Here is a 22,156-nt window from a genome sequence, read left to right as displayed (position 1 = left end):
ACTGGATTATAAATAGATAGGCTACTTGAAACTATTATTCCTACAAGATTAAATATAATACTTATCTATTACAAATAAAGTAAAATTGTTTCTAAAATATTATTCTAAAAAATTATTATGAAAGTGTAGTTCTATTTTTCTGAATTTTTTTAATGCACGTTTTGAAGCCAATTTTCGTTTTCTTCTTTTCATTCGTTTTATTATCTTGACTGCTCGTTCTCCACACATCATAATAATACTTAAAACGCTGGAAGTAGTAACGACTGCTATAAGAGAATAGATATCAGTAATTTCTACCACTGCCCAAAGTCTTTTTTCCTGTGATAATAAAAAAAATATAGGAAATGTATATCTTTGATAAAAGTCTTTTAAAGAATAATGGCCGTAAAATTATATTACTTCATCTCCAGGATATTTCCAGATAGAATCCAATAACTTTCGGAGTATGCCACTATTTCGCATCATCAATATACTAAAAAAAAGAGCAATAGATAACAAATAATAAGAACCCGTATAAAAAATTTATCCCGATGTTCTCCTCATGGGACTTTGGGGAATGTTTGGGGAGCGAAAAATGTTTTTTTTTCTTTGCTGTAGCATAACTTAGTTTTTTGCTAATAACTCGGGATCTATAAGGCCTATATAGAAAATGCGCATACCAATGGATTCGTGAGAATGAGATCTTTTTATTGGACTAGTTAAAATTATAATATTAATGATAATTAATGCTAAAATTAAAGAAAGTTCCCGTTTTACCCCATTTTAGGGGTGAAAAAATTAATTTTTTAAAAGTTTGACCGGATTCCGCATTTCTACGCAATGAGAGGAAGAGAATGAGTGGTCGAACTTGAAAATCGGACAACTTTGATTTTTCAACCCAAAAAAATGGCAAGTGGTACCCCTTTCCATTTTTTTTGGCCAAAAAATAAAGGTACTCCGATTTTAATGATTGAGGGCTCATTCTCTTCGTCTTGATGTGTAGAAATGCGGAATCGGAGCACCGGTCAAGAAAATTCACTTTAACACCCTTAAAAATGGGTTACACTAAATACAAATTATGGATTATCATCCCCTTGACTTTAAACCCCTATAACTCATGAACGGACGGTCCAATCACTGTTTTTAGGGACGTTTTTAAAAGCTCAAAATCTAAGCTAAAGATTCATATCCATAAAAAGTGTTTAAAAAATTTCTTTCACCCTTATAATTGAAAAAATATAAAAAAAAATCACATTTTTTTGAGAGTTTGTCAACTATTTTGGCAATTTTGAGGGTGAAATAAATTTTTTACACTCTTTTTCTGGATATGAATCTTTAGCTTAGATTCTGAAGTTTCTAAACAACCCTCAAAAATCATTATTCGATGAATTTTTCAAGAGTTATAGAGAACCGAAGTTCAAGAGTCGATGATTTTTCAACCCTCACGCGACTTTGGACCCCTATAACTCTTGACCAATTCATCGAATAATAATTTTTAAGGGTTGTTTAGAAACTTCAGAATCTAAGCTAAAGATTCATATCCAGAAAAAGAGTGTAAAAAATTTATTTCACCCTCAAAATTGCCAAAATAGTTGACAAACTCTCAAAAAAATGTGATTTTTTTTTATATTTTTTCAATTATAAGGGTGAAAGAAATTTTTTAGACACTTTTTATGGATATGAATCTTTAGCTTAGATTTTGAGCTTTTAAAAACGTCCCTAAAAACAGTTATTGGACCGTCCGTTCGCGAGTTATAGGGGTTTAAAGTCAAGGGGATGATAATCCATAATTTGTATTTAGTGTAACCCATTTTTAAGGGTGTTAAAGTGAATTTTCTTGACCGGTGCTCCGATTCCGCATTTCTACACATCAAGACGAAGAGAATGAGCCCTCAATCATTAAAATCGGAGTACCTTTATTTTTTGGCCAAAAAAAATGGAAAGGGGTACCACTTGCCATTTTTTTGGGTTGAAAAATCAAAGTTGTCCGATTTTCAAGTTCGACCACTCATTCTCTTCCTCTCATTGCGTAGAAATGCGGAATCCGGTCAAACTTTTAAAAAATTAATTTTTTCACCCCTAAAATGGGGTAAAACGGGAACTTTCTTTAATTTTAGCATTAATTATCATTAATATTATAATTTTAACTAGTCCAATAAAAAGATCTCATTCTCACGAATCCATTGGTATGCGCATTTTCTATATAGGCCTTATAGATCCCGAGTTATTAGCAAAAAACTAAGTTATGCTACAGCAAAGAAAAAAAAACATTTTTCGCTCCCCAAACATTCCCCAAAGTCCCATGAGGAGAACATCGGGGAACTTCCCCACTGGGGGAACGAAATTTTTTTATATGGAAATAAAATAAAGTGGACAAGTAATAACATTATTCTAACTCTAACTTACTTATTATTAATGATCTCACGGAATGGATTTCTAGGTCTAAGAGCTAGACTAATAGAAACTTCAGCGATAGTATTTAATGGAATCACTTCACAGCTTAATGATGGTTCGAGCTCAAAAACTGCAGTATCTAATGCCATTAAAGCATACTTGTTTTCTTTACAGACTTGTGATAGTCCAACTAAATAATTTAATGGTAAAGCATCTTCCTTTGACAGGACTTCATTAAGAAAACGAACCATCACTTTATCTGTAGCATTTTGAAAGAAACCATAAGCAGATTGAGCCATTCCAAATCGATAAGTTCCATCTCTCAAAAGACCTTCTATCGAATCGAAAGGTTTTTCATAAACAACAATTGCTAATGAACTTATTAATGCTGCTGAATATGCTGCCATAACGACCACTCCAGTCAAATGAATTGCAAAATGAACCATGCGAATTGAATTCAATAATGACATATCCATTCCTAAACAATTTATATTATTATTTATTAAATTTTTTATTTGGAGATGACTGAAGAATAATTGAGTACCTAGCAAATATTTTTATGGCTTAAAAAATGAATACCTTGACCACAAAGTGTTCCAAGAACATCAAAAAAAACGTGGTAGCTTTGAGAACGATCAGTATCTTCAATGTCTTTATGTATTTTAGATGACACATACTTGATAATAAGAAGAGAACTAGTAGTTGATATTTGTATTATTCCAAGTGTAATCCAGATACCTGCTGTGAATGGCATGATAAACTTGTCCCACAGTACTGAATTTTGTGGCCTTTTAATATATGTACGACATCTAAAAAATTATTACAGATAATTTATGAACATTTTAATCAGCTGTTATTGAAAATAATATAACTACTTGGTTGAATAAAGAGGAGTTGTAAATTTAATAAAGTCTAAACGTTGTTGAGTCATCAGCAATTCTGCAGCCAAAATATCGGAATTTCCATTTATCAATGATCCTATCGCTCCAGTCCAGGTTCCATTGTCTAAAAGTTGGCCCCATTCATCTGCTGCTTGATAAATTACGCTGGAACAAAATATTTGGTCAACATAAAAAGTGTTAAGCTAGCGTTTTCATCAATGAAGATAATATGAATAATGATCTAATGTTCAAAATAGTTTAGAGAAAAAAAATCTGAAGTACAATTATAGGTTGGTCTTGATTAGTATGATGTGAATTTGCAGTTTTTGTTGTAAACAACCTATTAATCTACGAAGAATAATTAAACTATAAAATTGAAAAATATTTTCTTGCAAATAACATGCTACGTCGTATTTCATGGTACAATAATAAAATTCGTAGTGAAAGAATATTTGGGTTGCACAAATTTTATTCTGAACGACGAAGACGTAAAGGAGATGGAACGAAGACAGATATTTTTGAAGAGAGATCTGCTGCGAGTCAAAATGAATATTTTCGTAAAGAAACTGCTCGTCAATTAAAAGAAATTAAAGATCAGTTGGAGAGATTGGAGAAAAGGCAACTTGAAGAAAATAAGAAAATGGGACAAAAAAAAGGAAATGATGAGAAAGAAGACGATGATTGAAAATATAAATCTTCAACAAGCTTACGTGCAATTCATACTTTCTTGTAACAATTCTATAACTCCACCAAAGAAACCAGCAAGTCCAATCACCTTGTTCCTTTCATTTCGAATTATTTTGGACGAAGGTGGATCCTGTTAGTTAAAAAATTCACTGGCTTAATATATCTAAAATAATTACAATAAAAAATTTATGGCTAGCTAATAACTGAGTGAAGTTTCTAATTTATCAATGTGCAATCCAATAAAAACATCTCTGCAATAATTTATGTGACTTATTTAAAATTAATTGAACCAATTACTTCGATTGAAATGACTTTCAATCGATGGCCATGCAGATTGTTACGTCGTTGATAAAGAGTCAATTTAGGAAATTCTATTCCTGTTCTTGCACTCCAAATTGCAAAAGTTTGTTCTCGTAATTCTTTTCCTCTGTCGATCTGATAAATTTCTGTGATTATTTCTCGGTTTTTTGAGTATGTATAACTCTTGGAGATCATGAATTCGCAATCAAATGGAATATAAATATGAGAAAAAAAATATTCAATCGTTGTTTGATCACGAAAAAATATCAACCACTGAGGATAAGCCATGTCTGTCCAGGGTGCTATCATCTAGAAGAATAAAATAATAACTGATTCATAAAATTTTATGGATTTAATTTTTGCTTCGAATAATTAAATCCTTACAGTCGTGAACTGTGTTCTGATATCACTAAAGTCATTCAGAAATACAAAAAGTGGTCTCCTAATGTGATAAATACTCTCATTGACCTGCAATAAATGAATAATACAATTCTTAAGTATGATGTCTAATATTCAAAGGCCATTTTATACTGTTTAAGTATTTTTACTCCTAGCACAAAGGTTTCAATATCCATCATAAGTGTCCGTATCTTAAGTTTGCTGAAATATTCTTGGAGATCTTTTAGCCTGGTACCTTGATCAACATCTAGGAAAATAAAGAAGGTAAGAAATAATTTATGCTTTAATAGACATTAATTACCTTGAATTATTTCTGAAGAAGGTGTAGCATAAATTAATAAAATACACTCATTATTATAGTATTTCTTGATACCATAGATAATTTGTTCATAAATATAATTAGGTCTGATTAATTGGCAATAAACAGGTTGTAAAATTATTAAAGATAACACTAAAAGTTGGGATATCTTCATAGCTATTTTTTTCCTAGTAGTTTAGAAAAACAGGACAACAGGAATGATGTACCTTTCTATTGTAGACCATTGCATTACACTGATAAATCGAAGTGATGTTCATGAATTGTTTCCATACTTATTCAGAATAAAATATTAAATCATTCCATTCCAGTATTGTTTCAGTCAGTTTAACTGCTTCCTAGGTCAACATTATTGACTTTATCTACGATGTTAGACAAGAGTTGGACATGATATGAATTTCGTTCGATACAACTATAATATCCCTATCCTCAACGTCAACCCTTTAATCGTTACATTGATATTGTCAGCTATTTTGAGATGCAACGTTAATACTATGCCTATGAAAATGACCATATCTATCATGTATTCTACTCTGCACATTGCTAACTAGGTAGCAGATCTAATTAATGGTAGTCCAGTCATAACAAGTAGACCTAAACTGACTAGTTTAATCCTTTTATTATCTTTTAAAGAAAAAATATTAATTTTTTACGACTCTTTGAATTATTGTTATTTTAAAAACTTCTTTCATAAAAGATGACAAATAATGGTAATATATTTCAGTCAAAAAATTGTTATTATTTCTATTTTCTTCCATAAGTTGAGTTTTCGATAATACTTCAGTAATATTATTTCATTATGCAACTAAATGAAGCTCACCAAGACTAAAACAATTTGTAAAAATGTTGACGTGAGCTAATGGTAAAATAACTTGGCCGTAAGTTATAAATACTAGAAGGTAGAACTGAATTTTTCATTAGACCGATAACTGCTGTATGTGCATTTCTGAGGTAATTTAAGAATTCAGCATGTTGGGTCGTTTAAAATATGTACTGGGAATTTTGATTTTTTCTTTTTTTCTTGCATCAGTTGTTCAAGGACAAGGTAAGCTACTAATTTATTTTATCTACATGCTAAAGAAAAAATTACATTCAATTGTTGGTTCCAGGTATGTCAGGTAGTGATGCAACGTCTGCCGCGGCACCAAATCTAGCGATGCAAACAAGAACATCTGATGGTGTAGTTGGTGGTCTTCTGAGATATTTAAGACCATTCAGCCGTGTGGTTCTTCAGTTTATAAACAGTGCTCTAATACGTACAGCAGGAGTTCAATTACCCTGCACAATTTACAATTTATCGAAGATGGAATATTCTTGTACACCAGTTAAAGTTAATGTAACTATGGCTACAGCTACTGAATCTACTACTACTACTGCTAGCAGTTAAAAGTTTTAAGAGAAAGAATAATATTTTATGAACATAGTTTTAACCAAGCTAATTTAGTGGTAATAATAAACAATGCACATCAATGACTTTTTTAATTATGTATTTATTTTATTCTATAAGTAACAATGTATAAACTGACGAAACTATCAATAAACTTAAATAAAACTCCTAGTAATAGCATTTTGAATTATGCAGTTAATTTTACAGTAATATTTTTATAAAATAAACAAATTTTAGAGGATATTTATATTGCAAGGAAAATATTTAATTCAATATGAATGTAATAAAGTAAAAATTATTTAAGAATACTAATTTGTTTTTGTATGTAAAGAGCTTCTTAAATTCATTGAAGCAATTGGAAGCATGAAAAGCAATTTATTGTTGAAGTGAATGATAGTCATGAAAATTCATTACATTGTAATGAGTTAAGGATATTTAAAGCTGTTCAATGTTAACATTTATTTCTTAAATATAAATTATGATTGTAAGCTTTAGTTGAAAAATGTTTTCAACATTTAAAAACCTTTTAGAGTTAACTGTGACTCAGTTACAAACAACATGATAACAATAGATAAAACCTGACGTCATTTTGCGAAAAATAATTATGAATAATTAAATATACTCTTGGCATTGATGCTTGAAATTTGATAAAGTACATAATATTTACCTACATGAATAGTTATCAAATATTTTTTAATATAATAATTAGTTTCCATAATTTTATAATGACTAAAGCCATATTTCAACAGTATTTCTCTGTTTTTTTTAATATTTATCAATTCTAATGAGTCCACTGTACTGAAATGTTATATTTTGTCTCTCTACAATTATTATTTCATAACATTATCAATATAATTAAACCCATTTCTGGCAGTTAAAGTTTTTGACCCTTTCTCGAAAATATATCTCAATGATTCATCAAGTAAAAAGTGATTGATTCACTGTAAGAATAAAAACAATAATTGGTCCGACATATTTGTAATAACTAGTATTTTAGTGATAAGCTTGACCACTAAGAAGGGGACGTATATTGCGAATTGTAAAAAACTTGTCATTTCTATTCTTTAGAATAGAACAATAATGTCGAAGTTAACATTGCTTGTGTTCGTGGTTAGTTTATTAGCTTGCACATATGCAGCTACCAAAGTGAAAAATGATCCAATTCCGATATCTGCTATACCTCCTCCCTGGTACATGATACCAGTGCATCCTAATAAGCAAGGCCCTAGTCTTTATGGCATGTAAACTTATTTTTTATTATATCATAATAGATCATATTACTCAAGCATTTATAGTTCTTAATTAAACTATTTTTAATTTATTTTAATATATTTTTTATTATTTTCTTAAAGGCGATGGAACGTCTATATCGTTGGAAGATAAAACACAGGGATTGATTGGGTACATTCTTGATACCGCTTATAGTTACACTCTGCAACCGATTGTTAACATAATTTCACCAATACTATCCATCATGCTTGCACCTTTCAATTATGTGGGTAGCTTCATTGGACTGACAAAAACACCACCACCAGAAAAGCAAAGATTACGAAGAGAAGTTGCATCAGAACCTGAAACAGATGCAGACTCAGAATCAACAGAGCTTCAAGGAATAAACATTGATTCTTTAACCGAACTAGCTATAAGGGCAATTGAGTTTGTACTGACTGCCTATCAATATATGATGACATGGATGGATATATTGATGGATACACTTGATGCGGAGGGTGACATGAACTTTGATGAATTACTTAAATTAAATGATTTGGATTTTGATCAAGCCATGGCTTATATGATGGAAGTAGGACAAGAAATTGCATTAAGAATCGGCATACGGTTATGGAGTGTTGTAAAATCTGATCTACTTCCACTTTTGGATTCTGCAATTGTTGAATTCCAGGATTCTGATTTGTTTTCAGATGATATTAGACAGATGCTATTATCTTTACACGCTGGTTACCAAATGGCTCATATATTAGATATTATTTGATTATTAGAAATTTTTTTACATATTATGTAAATCAAATAATCTGAATAATTATTAATAAATTTTACTTAAATATATTTATTAAATAAAGGTTTTTTGATTGACCTCATTTTATCTTTATAATTTAATTACTATTTTAATTTATTGATAAATAAAATACACACGATAGTAATTTTTTTTTGAGTTTTTATTTATTTTCTTATACAAAGCACATCAATAACTTATAAAATTACGTATAAACTGTTTCTTAAACATTAATTATAATAAAAGTAACACTTATGCAGCAACCATGTTAGGTAATGGAACTCCTCCGAAAATAACATCCAATGTAGGTTCAGCCAGCAAATTAATAACAAACGTGATAAAATTTTTTATGAATTGAGGCATTACAATACCAGGTATTGGATCCATAAGTGTTTTAACGAGATCGCTAAGTTTAGAGTTGACGGTAGTACCAGAGCAGACAAGTCCTGACTCTAAGGAAATCGTACAAGGGAATGCACCTCCTAGAATTCTCCCAACTGCACCATCAGTGACATCTTGAGCACCTTGATATATGCCGGTAACAGTATCAATTCCAGCTCCAAAAATACCCCCAACAAGTGGAAGTTCTCGAGTAAAATCTACTACACCAACTACCATTCCAGTCAGTCCACCATTCTCGTCATCATCATCTTCATCACGTTTGACAACTAAAATCAATTAAAATGAATAAATTATTCTAATGTTTGTTTATTGATAAATATATATCTTACTCACTTCCGCCGTTAACATATCCCAATGCTAAAATTAAAGCGAAAACAGTCGCCAAATGTTTATTTGGATGTTTCATTGTGCACAAAAAGTTCGACAGGCACTATGAAAACTTAAACTTAATTTGACTCCTCTTTATAAGCTTGGCGAATGTAAATGTTGATATTTTTTATTATCAGTGTTATAGGGCACATTAACTCATACTACGAACTAACTAACAGCTTGGTAATATAATTATTGAACACATTGAAAACTCAATGCACGTTTCATTACCTAGCTTATCGCATTACCTTGCTTTTCTACACAATTATGCAATTTATATTTTTCATTTTATCTTTTACGTCAAATAAGAATAAAAGTTTCCTTTTGAAATATATTGAATAATAAAATATCGATTTTTTAAAATAGTACTATCGCATAGGTTGTTAATTAATCATAGAAATTGAATACGAAATTTATTTATTAATTATGTATAAGTTATTTAAATCTATTTTATCAAAAAAAGAAATGAAATAATCTTAACAGTTATTCATGTACACTAATATTTTTTACTATTTCTAGCGCTTCGAGCATTGTGAATACAAGTAGTAGCTGAAATTCTTGCTGATGATACTGATTTATGCAAGTTACTCATAGGAGTTTGGAAGCATCGAATTGTATCCACTTCAGCAGCATTTGAAAGTGAATTTCCAGTACTCTTGAGCTGATTTGCTACCGATTGGTAATTTTGTACTGCACCATTAGCTTCAGGCATTTTTTGTGCTATACAAAGCTGTACATTCATCGGTGAACCTGCTGAAGCACAGCTAATAGCAATACCGTCCAATTTAGACAGCAATAATTTTCCATTCTATAAATATGAAAGAAGATATTACTCACAATTGCAAGAGAGTCATTTTTACTTTCATTAATCAGAAGTACTTACAAGAAGATGACTGTTAATATTTTGTTGGACTGGTTGTAAAGTTTTCAACTGGTCTGATACACAATCATCTAATTGTCGGAAAGCAGTTTTACTAGCATCTGCTAATAGACTTCTTGTTGGTTCATAGCAATGATCAGCATATTTTCCTTGTTTTTTGGCTTCGGCTATTGCTTTCTATTTATAAATAAAATATAATTATTACACAACCATCTTCAATCATTATTTATTCACTTCATATTGAATTATAAGTTATTTAAAATTCATCCAAGCTTACACGAGTATCGTCGAGAGCTGGATTAACTGCATTATTAACATTTGTCATCTGAGTCAATTTAAGATTACTCAATTTCATATTGAGATTAAATTCCAGATTATTATTATATCGTGTAAGATCATTTGACACTGAATTAACAGTATTTTTCAGTCGAGTTATCCCTTCAGTTGGATTTAATGCCAAAGCCTGGAATAAAATTAAATTAAATTTTATTAATAATTTATAATGATATTTTCGAAATGATTCAAAATGATGAAAATACCTTAATACTGAAGAGAGTAATCAGCACGAACAGTAAAGTTAAGCAATTCATTATTACGTCGTCTCTATTGAATTCAACAATAATTAATTACAAATTGAAATTAATATCGGAGCGTTTGCTAATTTATATAAGAGCAATTCCACTTCTTTTGTATCAAATGAGATAAGACAGAATACTGATAAGACATTTGTTGCAAGGAATCCCCGACCATATCACTTATGTTTGCAGATCATATATATATAGAATGTTAACAAAAGCTTTTGCTCATTGCTTTTTCCAACCTAATAATTATAAATAATACATACAATATCCGAATGAGCTCACATGAATCATTTTTTACAGATTTTTATTCGTTATACACAATACATATTTTGTTGTATATTAAAAAAAATTCATTAATTTATTCTTACATACAATCAAAAAATAGGATTTGTTAATAAATTACTAGTCAGACTTGCATAAAAATTTCGAAATAAAAACACGTGGACGTTTGATGGCAATATGAAATGACATTATTGCTATTTTTTCTTGATATTTTAGTCGTTCTTGTTAATATTTTTCTGTATCATCTTAAAGAAAAATATTTTGTTCAACCATCACAAAATATTTATATCGACAGTTTAAAGTCATACTATAGATAACATTCTCGTTAATAACTCATATAATATAGGCACACGAACAGAATTATATGTATGGAAACATCGATAAGAAACATATTTTGACAGAGAACCGATGACTAACTCCATGCAAACATATAATTTAAGTCTAGGTGCACAATGAAGAAACCATAGTATTCCTACATGCCGTTCTTTGACAGGCTGTTGTGATCATGTCACTTAAGAAATTCTACTAAACTTTGATTGAAATAATTTAAATGAAAGAATTCAATGATTTGTTCTACAGACATTTAGGTACAGTTTTCGACATTTATCAACTATTAATACCGCTACTATCCTTAAGACTAACATTTTCTAACATTTTTTTTATAACATTTTGTATAAAAAAAATAAGAACACTGATCATGACAACAGGATACAAATTATCCATTCTTGAATTACAAACAAAGCTAATATTTTATTTAAACGAAGGCACAAATATTATGGCAGTGAGTTCGTTTTTATCATTTTTCTATAATTAAAACAGAGAGCACAATTTGATAATATTCAATGCTTATTTAAAACTTTCGAACTCAACTTTTCTCTTACACAGTTTTCTCCTCTTACTAACGGATTTTTTTACGTACATTGTGCGTTCACGGCTTGGATTAATTGTATACAATAATTATTTACGACATAGAATAAAATTTATGGCTAAATTAATAAGTTATTAATACTAGAACGAAGATGGTTTAAATTCCCATTCTTCAAACGCGTTATCATTGACTTACTAACGCATAAATCACTCGAGGTGGACAACAAACACTTGGCAAGCCCATCAGTCGATGATTCTTATTGATAAAATTAATTATTTATTTTATTAATAAAAAATTAAAGCGACCAAGGTGGTAATACGTCAAGTTTTAAACCTATACTTGGAGTACAAAATCCACAGTAACCACCACATTTTCCATAAACCCTTTGATCATTCTGCAAAACAAGTTTTTAATTATAATCACATTTTTATTTTAACCTGGCATTAATATTAATGGAATGTTTACTTACAATTCTATTAATGGCAAGATGAGCTCTGGATTTCAAAGGCTTCCATGTTACTTCAGGAACCAGTCTCAGAGAAGTACCACTTAAATTTATACTAAACCGCCCTTGGGGACAATTTAAAAGGCTGTAACAGTCACCGGCTTTGCCATATTCCACTCGGTTTGCTCCATTTGTCCAGGAGAACGTGTAGTCATTTGCTACAGAGTAAAACAAGTTAAATTAATAATTATTTAAAATGTAAATATGTGCTTTCATTTTATTGCAGTAATAATAATAGCTTTTACCTATGATAATTAATTTTCCAACATCAATTCGAACTCGTTTGAACATCGTTCTTCCTGACATGGTACCAGAGTCATCAACACAATGACAACTATCATTCCTTTGACCATTGTAAGGACACTTATTGGGATCGCTTAATCTAGGAAATGAAAATGATGACATTAGATATTATTTATTGAGTTTCATATCAGCTATAAAAAAATAATTACCTCTTATCATAAATCTCAGCATAATTCTCGCGATCTCCAGCTGGCAGTGTAAGATATTCTCGAGGCTCGTTTGTTGCCATAGCATGGCAATAAATAGACATATTTTTCCCACCTACCAGAAGAATGTACTCGCCATCCTTCGTTGATTTAAATCTCTTTTGCGCATCCAAACAAGTTAAAGGTCCGCAACGTCTCTGGTTACACTTACGTTTCCTTTTGGGTTTGAATTGCCGAGGACAATTGTACCTCGGTACTTTTTTACCAGCTTTATCAAGACAAAATAGTCGACGAATTTGTCTTCCTTTTCTACCACATTGATGACTGCACTGTAAATCAAATGAAAATATCAAGTTGAATGATGTTAATAGATATAAAATTTTAGAAAAATGAATTATTCAACTTGAAATAAATACCTTTCTCCATGGACCAGTGGTCCAGTAAAATTTATCCGTACACTCTTGTAATTTACACCGCTGCTCTCCTTTAGGTTTCTCACTAATAGGACATCCATCAGTTGGCGTAGGATCGATCCAGCCATACCGATTAGTCCTGTGGCACGTGACGGCGCGCCGTTGAGTTCCTTCACCGCATTCTGCTGAACACTTGACAGACAAAAAAGAAATAAAATTATGACCTACAGATTATTAATTCTAAGAAATGTAAGAGACAAAAGAGAATTCGAGAAATTAAATTTTTTTTTATATTAATTATCTCTTCTCCTCTGTCTATTAAATAGATACCAATCTATAATACCATGCACATGCTTAGTTTAAAATCACAATTAGATACATTGATAATTCCATTTCTAATAAATTTCATGAAGACGATAATGTTTAAATGCAATTCATCAGTCAATAATTATTTAAACAAATGCATTGGCATTCCAGATAGAAGATGGAATCATCGGTGTTGATTAAAGATTAGAAACAAATGTTTAAATGACATCAAGACTATTCCATATTCACACGGTATTTTTTTATCATGACAGTTGTCTTCATTAATTTTAATAAACTCTTGTATCAAGTGTTATTACATAAGATTATATGCAGATATAAATTGGAAATCTCTACACCTTGACATTGTATAGTGGTGTTGAGAAGGAATAATTTTTTTTTTTGTTTAAATCTTTTAATCATTTCTGAGTAAATTAATCTGATTATTACAAATGATTGATAGACTGATAAATATTGCAAGATATCAAGACATTGATGTGTACCGTGTAAATATGCTCCAAGTCTTTCTCAGAACTTCATACATTAATTAAATAAAAATAAGTCTTATTACAGTGTAAATGAATATCTAAATACTGCAGAACAAATTTATTTCGCATTATTTATCGAACAAACTCGCATTAATGTAAATCAACACTTGCTGTGTGGCCAATTTTGACGAATTTGTTGATGTTTTATAATGTCCATGAATTTTTTTTACTGTTGCCCAATTCTTGTTGTCCAATTGCCCAAGTAATAAAATGTAGCATTCAAAAAGCAATTATTATTTTATGGAACGATACTTTTTTACTACTTCTACGATTATTTCTCTGGTACCGAACCCATTAAATATTTTTTTGGTGATCAGAGTTAGCATTAAACGGTGTCAGGTTTTTTTTTCAAGTTAACTTGACTATCTTTTTTAGAAAAAAATCGTAAATAATCTAGTTCTGAAAACTCCAAAAGTATTGATCATTTTCTATTTCATCGTTATCCAACTGAATTAATTTGTTACTAAATTTTATAGAGTTACAATTGTTGTGTAAAATAAAATTAATGAATAAAATCACAGTTTAAATCACAGGTTATTATTAATTGGACCTTTCACTCCACCACTCATAGTAACTAACTCTGATGTTCTATCTGATTGTCGAGATTGATTTCCAAGAAAAAAAAAAATCAGTTAAGAGTCGCAAATGTGTTGAAGTCTATTGGGGTGAATCATGCATGTCAAACTTGATTCGATAATCTACGAGTAATTGATTTCCCAAGAAAGCATTTGAATGGTATCAAGGATAATAAGATATATGATAGTAAAATTAACAAGCCATAGCTTATGATAGGGATGAATACGAGAATGCGGTGGGAACGACCAAGTGATTGAAATTGCGAGGGTTTTAGGGCTTCAGAGGTACCTCAGACCAGCTGCCCTCTTGCCAAGTATAGTCACATGGTATTCGTTGACATGGTCTTTGAGATCTTGGTTTGACAAGACCAAGCCTTGTACACTGCTCGTCCTTCACCGGTTGCTCAATACGTCCTGTCTTGATAGTACACTCCACTCTTCGCGTTTTAATTCCACCGCCACATGATTTAGAACACTGTAAAATATTTATTTCGGCTTTGCATGCCTTCACAATCCTTTCAACCTTTATGGAATTCATTCATGTATCTTCTATCGAATTTAATTCTTTCAATTGTTAGGGAGAATTTGGACAATTTTTTATAGCCAACGATAAGCAGAAATTAGAAGACGAAATATTGATTGATTATACAGGTATTGAAAATCTATTATTAAATTAACTTACAGGAGTCCAATTAGTGGTACGCCATCTGCGAGAATAGCTACTCTTGGAGCTAGGATTATTTATACGATCAGTCACGCAATCCTTCCAGCACTTTTTCGCGTGTCTTGGCTTTTCGATGGTGTTACATTCCGTGTCCGGTAGGATATCGCCCCTTGGGCTCTGGCAACGGACTTGACGATGCTGGAAACCATCTCCGCATTTCACATCACACTGTAAAGGTTCCCAGAAACAATAAACGAGCTTATTATATAAACGAGATTGACCAAAGGCTTTCATATAGGTAGAAATTAGCTAATAGTTTGGTGCTGACCTGACTCCAATCTCCGGTATTCCAGAGAGGACAAGCATGTCCATTACAGGGTAAAGATTTTGCTGGACGTAGATGAGCATAGCAGTAATCATCTGGAGCTGCAGTATGCGTTTCTTTTGATGTACATTGGACCATTCTATATTTTATTCCTCCACCACAAGGTCTTGAACACTGAAACCAACAGAAAATTAAAACAATTTATTTTTTTAAAAAATTGTTATAAAGTTGATAATTTATTTATTCGATCTAGTAATCCAATTATATCCATGCTTGATAATGTACTCAAGGAATTTAATTATTCAAGAGACAGAGTTTACGAGTTAGTTGAGTAAAACCATCAGGCAATAATTTTCGTAATGAGATTCAAAAGGATATGCATGCATTTACCTCTCCGAAAGTTCCTGTACGCCAGGCATAGCCAGAATGAAAGATTATACCATTGCTATCTATCTCATTCTCTTGCTCAGAAGACTCACCATGAGGCGGATCTGAGGAATAAATGACTGGAGGGATACTTGCCTGCATAAAAAACATATTTATATTATTTAAAAATTTACCTCATATTCTAGATAATTTGCTTTTTATGACTTACGACAGTAGGACAAGGATCTAAAGTACACGTATCAAAGCTATCTGGTTTCATTGAAGCAGCACAACCATCATCGGGAGATCCATCAGCTCTCAAGCAAACGACTTTTCTTCTACGAGTTCCTTCTCCGCACGTGACCGAGCACTAGAAATTTAATCGTTGTTTAATTCAGGTCGATCGATTGCACATGAATTGCGTTAAAGATTCTAGCTGATTCACAAAAAAAAACTAACAGGACTCCATTCACCAGTAGACCAATTCTGACAGGGACCTGCATTACATTTTTTTTCTCGTTCTGATGGAAGACCATTGCAAGAGCTCTCACTCACTATTTGATTTTCTACTTGACACCAGTATGGCCTTACTTGCGTGCCTATTCCACAGCTTACCGAACACTGTAAAAAATCGAGAATTAATTACATCGTATAAGAAAGGTAAAAAGAAGAAACGATTGTATGATGAAAAAATTATGACTCACTGGCGACCATTCTCCTAGATGCCATTGTGGACATGTTTCTTGTCCACAGGATCTTTTTAATATTTTTTCTGCCGCATTACACTTGCTATCAGGGACCATTCTACCTTTCGAATCAATGCAAGTTGCTGTTCTCATTTGCATTCCGCCTCCACATGATACACTGCAGGGTCCCCAATCCGTATATGCCCAGTGAGCGTCTTTACATGGTCCGATACAAGTTTCATTTTCGCTAGGACGATCTAAATGAGCACAAGCATGAGACGGAAGTGAATAAATACGCGAACTTGGACTTGCTAATATTTGTACACAGCGGAATGACAACATTCTTGTACCAGGACCACAATGACTTGAACATTCGGATACCGAAGTTATGTGCCATCTATAACAAATAATATTTAGTTGTATATTTTCCTTAAGAATTCAGAAGTTATTACAGTAAGTGTCATAGTTACTGTAGTGTGCAATGAGTGTTGCATGATTGACTCTCTTCCCGGGGTTTGTCTTCAGGTTTACAATAATCGTCTGACACAACATCTTGATGTTCTGTACTCTGGCATTCCGCTCGTCGATGCTTTTTACCTTGGCACATGTGACTACAGCTTGACCAGTCATTTAAAATCCAAGTGTAGTTGCCAAGAATCTTCTTCGGTACCGTATATTCATATGTTATTTGAGGTGGAACAACACCTCCGACAGAGAGAAGCTAATAAATAATATTATTGTCATTATAAAGTATACAAGTTCTCAATAAATTATAAAATTTTTTCTTAAATAAGTCACCTCTAAAATTAAATCTACACCTATGGGTCGAGAGCTATTTAATCGTTCAACAACAGACCCTGGACCACTGTATTCAATTGCTATTCCTGGAAGAACGATGACTTTTCGATGCATCACCATGTAGTTTCCATTAAGAATATATTCTCCACGTTCTCCAAGCCGTAAAGCTGAGACAAAAAATATCGAAAAAACATTTTTTTTATCGTTTTAATGAAAGAACAATCAATCAAGTTTTAAAAGTCAATCAATTTACCCAGGTAGTTGCTGTCATTGTGAGAACTTCCCCAGCCATATTGTTTGATGTCAATGTAACTACTTCCTGCGGGAATTTTAGTAACTCTTCTATAGCCATCGACTCCACTAGAGTTGAAGGTTCCAGTAATACGTTGACAGGTCGAATTGTCACCACGGCAAACACCACAAGCGTCTAGCTCTGCGGTTGAGTTGAGGACGTGATCACAACCGGCGGGCCTGCAGCGACCGTTGACGCATATGTGAAAAGTATCAAGTCCGCAGGGTGTACCATCGATCACCTTGTCTCGTAACATGTAATACTGATTGCTTTCTACCTGGCAGTAAAGTTTACAACGATCTTCTGGTGGTACTGAGAAAAGAGAAGACATAAAATTACAATGACTTTGAAAATGTTCATTTATATTATCAATAACTTTTTCACATACCTTTGATATATTTCGCATGCCATTTTACATTCCTTGGTAAATTTTGAATGTTGTGATTATTATAATTGGACATTGCACATTGCTGCTCACTGAAAAAAATCAATAATTTATTAATCGTTTTCTACAGCATTAATTTATGTTTGCAATAATATAGACGTAATTCTGTTACATAATCTAAAATTGATGTAACTATAAATTGATTGACGAAATTAATGTTTATTAGCTTTTTTACCATAAATATATCATGTTTTAAAAAAAAAATGTATTTTTTGTGAGAATAAAATACTTGATAATAAGTTATTATCTTTTAAACTCACCGGAAATCTGGCGTTCCCTGAGGACACTCTTTAGTTCCACAACTACGATATTTAACTCGCTCTCCAACGCAATAATTACCACCATTCTGCGGTGGTGGATTATTACACTCTCTGTATTTCTTCTTGACTCCGCCGCCGCAGGTCCTAGAGCATTCACCATAGCGTCCCCACTCGCCCCACTGTCCATCAACTGGCGCCAGGTTTCGTCTGGATACACATTCACCCCGTTGACACCATTTGCCAGCAGAACAAGGCGTACCATCAGCCCAAGGCATATGTTGGGTATGACATTGGGTCTGATTATTCCAGGATGGTGTGGTGCACCATAGTCTCTTGCACACTGCCTGGCCGGTAACCAACCATTGACTAAGTTTACCTTGCTCCTTAATCTATCATTGTCATCTTAAGCCTACGCGATATTTGGACTATGGCGCAATGTCAGTGACATTATTTACACCAAATAGAATCATTCTTAAATAATTATCGACTAATGCCCGATGCATGTTTACTCCCACGGACTATTTTCAATTTATGATTAAGTGGGTGATATTTGATGTAGCTCATTAATCAGTCTGAATCGTATAATAAACAAAATTAAATAAACGTGACTTACCATCCTTATCCATACGTGAACAGATTTTAGATCTTGGACCAAACACCAACTCACATTGTTTATTTTCAGAGTAATCTTCACCAGGCAGCCGTCCAGCATCAGATCTTATCATGTCTCTTGGCTGATCTAGCAAACAGTTGGCGTAGCCGGCTCTGTAATTAAACAGTATCCTGTCATTTTTAGTGTCTTTTGGCACTAGGGCAATAGTGTGGCACGCGAGATAGGAATGCCGAATTTCTAATACAAATACGACTGCGTGAAAAAGGCATTGCCGAATAGAGAGACGCAGACAGACCTCTATTCCCTGACTCGTGGAACCGGATTCCTCAACAAGAGCTCTCTCAGCTCTCTTTACTCGAATGTATACAGAAAAACTCGAATCCGAGGCTTTTTACTCTAGACTTTAACTAAGGCTCCATGAGAAGAAGCTGTATCCGGTATAATATTGTGTATTTTAAATTGATTTGAATTATCTATTTATTGAATTTTTACCATTTTTTCCCTCTACAACTGGATTGTATTTTATTTTTGAAAACTTCACATACAAGTATTTTTGTTCATTACTAGATAGAGTTGCATTTCCAGTATAGCAAAAAATTCCATGGCAAGCTATTAAAATGTTTTGCTACTGGAAATGATAAAAAGAGAATAACTATTGTCCTTTATCTTTCTTGACAAATTTCTTCATGACGCAATTTCACCCGGAAGCTTTGTCTAGTCATTCTATCTTTAGGTAGTAATAAAAAGAAAATAGAAACTCCACTTACTCTAGAAACTCGGTGACGTAGTGTCGAGAACACTTGGACCATTCCCAAGGAAATGTGTTGTCGTCCAGCATCCGCGACATGACTTTATAAACTCGAGAACGATTGCGGTATTTCGCACACTTAGAGTCGTCATCATGTGGCATGTTGAATCTGAGAAGGAAATCCATTTTTACTACTGTTATTGAACTGAGATACTACACAATTTTGTACTTACACGTGACCAAGCTCGTGGGCGATCGTGAAGGCCGCAGCTAGACCGTTATCTTGGACAATTGCACATGAAGATCCTGGTGAACACATCCTGCCTAACTCAGCTAAACCCAAAGTGTCACATCTTCGTTGTCCTGGATTATGGCAAAGATTTTCCCTATAGAAAAAATTTAAAGAAAGTCGTAAAAATGATTTGTAAACTTGAATTATTAAATTCCTTAATATAAAGTCGAATCGAACAAGAAATAAAATTGATTATTCATGCGCATAATAAATTTCTCTATAATGATTTGACATTTATTGAATATCAGCAATCAAGAATAGGGAGTGGACTATAAGATTGAGGAAGTTTTCCCGAGGGATATAAACATTCTGCTGGTGATTATAACTAGCTTCCCATTCAGTGAAATTGTCGTTCTCATTATTTTTCTCTTTCTCATCATGACTCTTTATACTAACCTCGTTAAAAGGAGCGCCGCATCATGATGCTCTGGCGACGGCTCGTCCGGGTTATTATGTTTCTGCCAGTAGCAAAATCTTTTCAACATATCTGCTGCAGCTATTCCATCAACTCCATCATGTTTTGTCCCAAATACTTCATTAGTCTGTATAACTTTGGTTACTGCAATACTTATTGGATTACCAATCGATGGATCTTTGTAAATCCTCGATACCTGGAAGAAGATAAAAATCACAACTAATTTCCATGCAAATAAACGAGTAGTCTCGCTAAAATGCGAGACTAATGTCCAAGATTATATGTAGAAAGTATACAGAAAAAAGAATGTGACCAGTAAAAGCATAATCAGAAGAAGGCGGAGTTGAAAATTCGTTCCAAGACTCTCGCGGCACGATGAGAGGACACGCAAAACACGAAACTAATTAAGATCGTGCCGCACATTGTTTATGCATGTCCTGCTGAGTCTTCTGACTCTTATTTCAGGCCTCCCTATGTGGATTTCATCAGAAAATTTACAAGTATTGCATGTAATATACTACATGGTACCAAAATGTCCACGAAATATTTAACATCATAATTTGTAGTCTTATTAAATTTATTATTAATCATTATTTAATGTTTTCTCATGGTCATTTTTCAAGTAGTATCATATCAAATATTTTCGAAGCGAAGCTTCATCATCATGTATTACATGTTTACGGATAATTTTTAGTTTCGAAGAAATCTTCCAAACATCTGAATCGATTGAGGTAAATCGTGGTCTCTTACCAATTTATCAACCTTGCATTCTCTATCTCACTTTTTCTCATTTTCCTCAAGTACTCTGAAGCATGTCTCCTGATCGCACTTGGACTTTTCAGGCACGTGCAGACGATCATGAATCCACTTTAACCACCGGTTATGTTGCAACCAAGCAACGCGGTTGGATCGGTCAATTATAATCCAGTTAGATCGGGCGTTAAGTTGCGAAGCCAATGTGACATATACATCATATACAACTCGCCAAAGGCTAAACGAATTTTTGTATCGCTTTTCATTATCAAATAATTCGGTCAGAATTAACATAGGTGTCATTATCTATCATCAGAACCGGTTCGACTTGTCTCTGACATACTCCAAGAGGAAGAATCTTGCAATCACAACAGGAAGAAACGATGAATATCAATCAGGAAACTTACTCATTCATTTTCTATCTTGATTCTAAGATTATAGAATCAGATGTCATGATCAGTATCAACATAATTGAGCTCATAGAATTGAAGATCATGAGTTTCGCAATAATAAAATTGCAAATAGCAACAATTATGAGTAATTAGAAAGTTCATTTAAAAATCACTAATTACAGTTAAATACTTGTTATTATATTATTAAGCAAAATAAAATTATTCAGGTAATTAACAAATTTTTCTCTTTTCAATTGACAGTAGTAAACATTTTTTTTCAATGTCAAGTTAATACTGAAATTTCTCTTTAACTGTCACGTTGAAAATATAACATTCCACCACCTTTCAGGTTAAGTTCAAGAGATAAAGTCGAGTTATTATAGAAAATAATACGATGTACATCGAACTACAATAATGAAACGATAGCATTTTAATAGATGTTCTGCTTTTAAAATAAAAAATTTTAATTTATCAACATCACTTTCTGAGAATTATGATACAAAAATTCTTGAGTATAATGATTATATAGCAAAACATAATGTGCACATTCATTCTTGAAAATTTTTAAAATTAATTTA

The 22,156-nt window shown here is 32.4% G+C and overlaps 6 protein-coding genes across 8 annotated transcripts in view; 2 read left to right on the top strand and 4 right to left on the bottom strand.

Moving 5' to 3' along the window:
* Positions 1-72: 72 nt before the first annotated feature.
* Positions 73-5,113, bottom strand: LOC118067849 (glutamate receptor ionotropic, delta-2-like). The gene is made up of 10 exons (XM_035084830.1): positions 4,942-5,113; positions 4,790-4,887; positions 4,626-4,709; positions 4,239-4,550; positions 3,965-4,071; positions 3,249-3,419; positions 2,953-3,182; positions 2,386-2,851; positions 400-472; positions 73-318 (listed from the first exon to the last, which is right to left on the bottom strand). The coding sequence occupies exons 1-10, from the start codon at positions 5,111-5,113 to the stop codon at positions 100-102; spliced, it is 1,932 nt and encodes a 643-aa protein (XP_034940721.1). The 3' UTR covers positions 73-99.
* Positions 5,114-5,861: 748 nt separating this feature from the next.
* LOC118067753 (uncharacterized) lies at positions 5,862-6,514 on the top strand. Its single transcript, XM_035084672.1, has 2 exons — positions 5,862-6,001; positions 6,066-6,514. Exons 1-2 carry the CDS (start codon positions 5,926-5,928, stop codon positions 6,341-6,343), a joined length of 354 nt encoding a protein of 117 aa, XP_034940563.1. The 5' UTR covers positions 5,862-5,925; the 3' UTR covers positions 6,344-6,514.
* Positions 6,515-7,137: 623 nt separating this feature from the next.
* On the top strand, positions 7,138-8,400 carry LOC118067747 (uncharacterized). Its single transcript, XM_035084667.1, has 2 exons — positions 7,138-7,580; positions 7,696-8,400. Exons 1-2 carry the CDS (start codon positions 7,424-7,426, stop codon positions 8,331-8,333), a joined length of 795 nt encoding a protein of 264 aa, XP_034940558.1. The 5' UTR covers positions 7,138-7,423; the 3' UTR covers positions 8,334-8,400.
* Positions 8,401-8,499: 99 nt separating this feature from the next.
* Positions 8,500-9,250, bottom strand: LOC118067744 (uncharacterized). The gene is made up of 2 exons (XM_035084663.1): positions 9,090-9,250; positions 8,500-9,022 (listed from the first exon to the last, which is right to left on the bottom strand). The coding sequence occupies exons 1-2, from the start codon at positions 9,160-9,162 to the stop codon at positions 8,607-8,609; spliced, it is 489 nt and encodes a 162-aa protein (XP_034940554.1). The 5' UTR covers positions 9,163-9,250; the 3' UTR covers positions 8,500-8,606.
* A 275-nt stretch (positions 9,251-9,525) lies between these two features.
* Positions 9,526-10,706, bottom strand: LOC118067696 (uncharacterized). Its single transcript, XM_035084578.1, has 4 exons — positions 10,545-10,706; positions 10,283-10,468; positions 10,009-10,182; positions 9,526-9,933 (listed from the first exon to the last, which is right to left on the bottom strand). The coding sequence occupies exons 1-4, from the start codon at positions 10,593-10,595 to the stop codon at positions 9,622-9,624; spliced, it is 723 nt and encodes a 240-aa protein (XP_034940469.1). The 5' UTR covers positions 10,596-10,706; the 3' UTR covers positions 9,526-9,621.
* A 1,292-nt stretch (positions 10,707-11,998) lies between these two features.
* AdamTS-A (ADAM metallopeptidase with thrombospondin type 1 motif A) overlaps positions 11,999-22,156 on the bottom strand; it is a 47,941-nt gene continuing 37,783 nt past the window's right edge. For 2 of the 3 annotated variants that reach the window (XM_035084576.1, XM_035084575.1), the window contains exons 9-29: positions 20,415-20,629; positions 19,960-20,112; positions 19,746-19,895; positions 18,979-19,130; positions 18,366-18,705; positions 18,049-18,137; positions 17,622-17,972; positions 17,369-17,535; positions 17,041-17,291; positions 16,589-16,967; positions 16,344-16,505; positions 16,114-16,254; positions 15,909-16,040; positions 15,522-15,692; positions 15,212-15,421; positions 14,819-15,004; positions 13,107-13,295; positions 12,694-13,019; positions 12,487-12,623; positions 12,206-12,399; positions 11,999-12,130 (exon numbers count right to left, since the gene is read on the bottom strand). In XM_035084576.1, the coding sequence (XP_034940467.1) occupies positions 12,032-12,130; positions 12,206-12,399; positions 12,487-12,623; positions 12,694-13,019; positions 13,107-13,295; positions 14,819-15,004; positions 15,212-15,421; positions 15,522-15,692; positions 15,909-16,040; positions 16,114-16,254; positions 16,344-16,505; positions 16,589-16,967; positions 17,041-17,291; positions 17,369-17,535; positions 17,622-17,972; positions 18,049-18,137; positions 18,366-18,705; positions 18,979-19,130; positions 19,746-19,895; positions 19,960-20,112; positions 20,415-20,629 (4,194 nt within the window). In that variant the 3' untranslated portion in view covers positions 11,999-12,031. The remainder of the gene's footprint in view (positions 12,131-12,205; positions 12,400-12,486; positions 12,624-12,693; positions 13,020-13,106; positions 13,296-14,818; positions 15,005-15,211; positions 15,422-15,521; positions 15,693-15,908; positions 16,041-16,113; positions 16,255-16,343; positions 16,506-16,588; positions 16,968-17,040; positions 17,292-17,368; positions 17,536-17,621; positions 17,973-18,048; positions 18,138-18,365; positions 18,706-18,978; positions 19,131-19,745; positions 19,896-19,959; positions 20,113-20,414; positions 20,630-22,156) is intronic. The other variant, XM_035084577.1, reaches the window with a different exon arrangement.

Source organism: Chelonus insularis, unplaced genomic scaffold, assembly GCF_013357705.1.
Source record: "Chelonus insularis isolate UGA/USDA-ARS -01 unplaced genomic scaffold, ASM1335770v1 contig_397_pilon, whole genome shotgun sequence".
NCBI lineage: Eukaryota > Metazoa > Arthropoda > Insecta > Hymenoptera > Braconidae > Chelonus > Chelonus insularis.
This window is presented reverse-complemented; position numbering and strand designations above follow the sequence as displayed.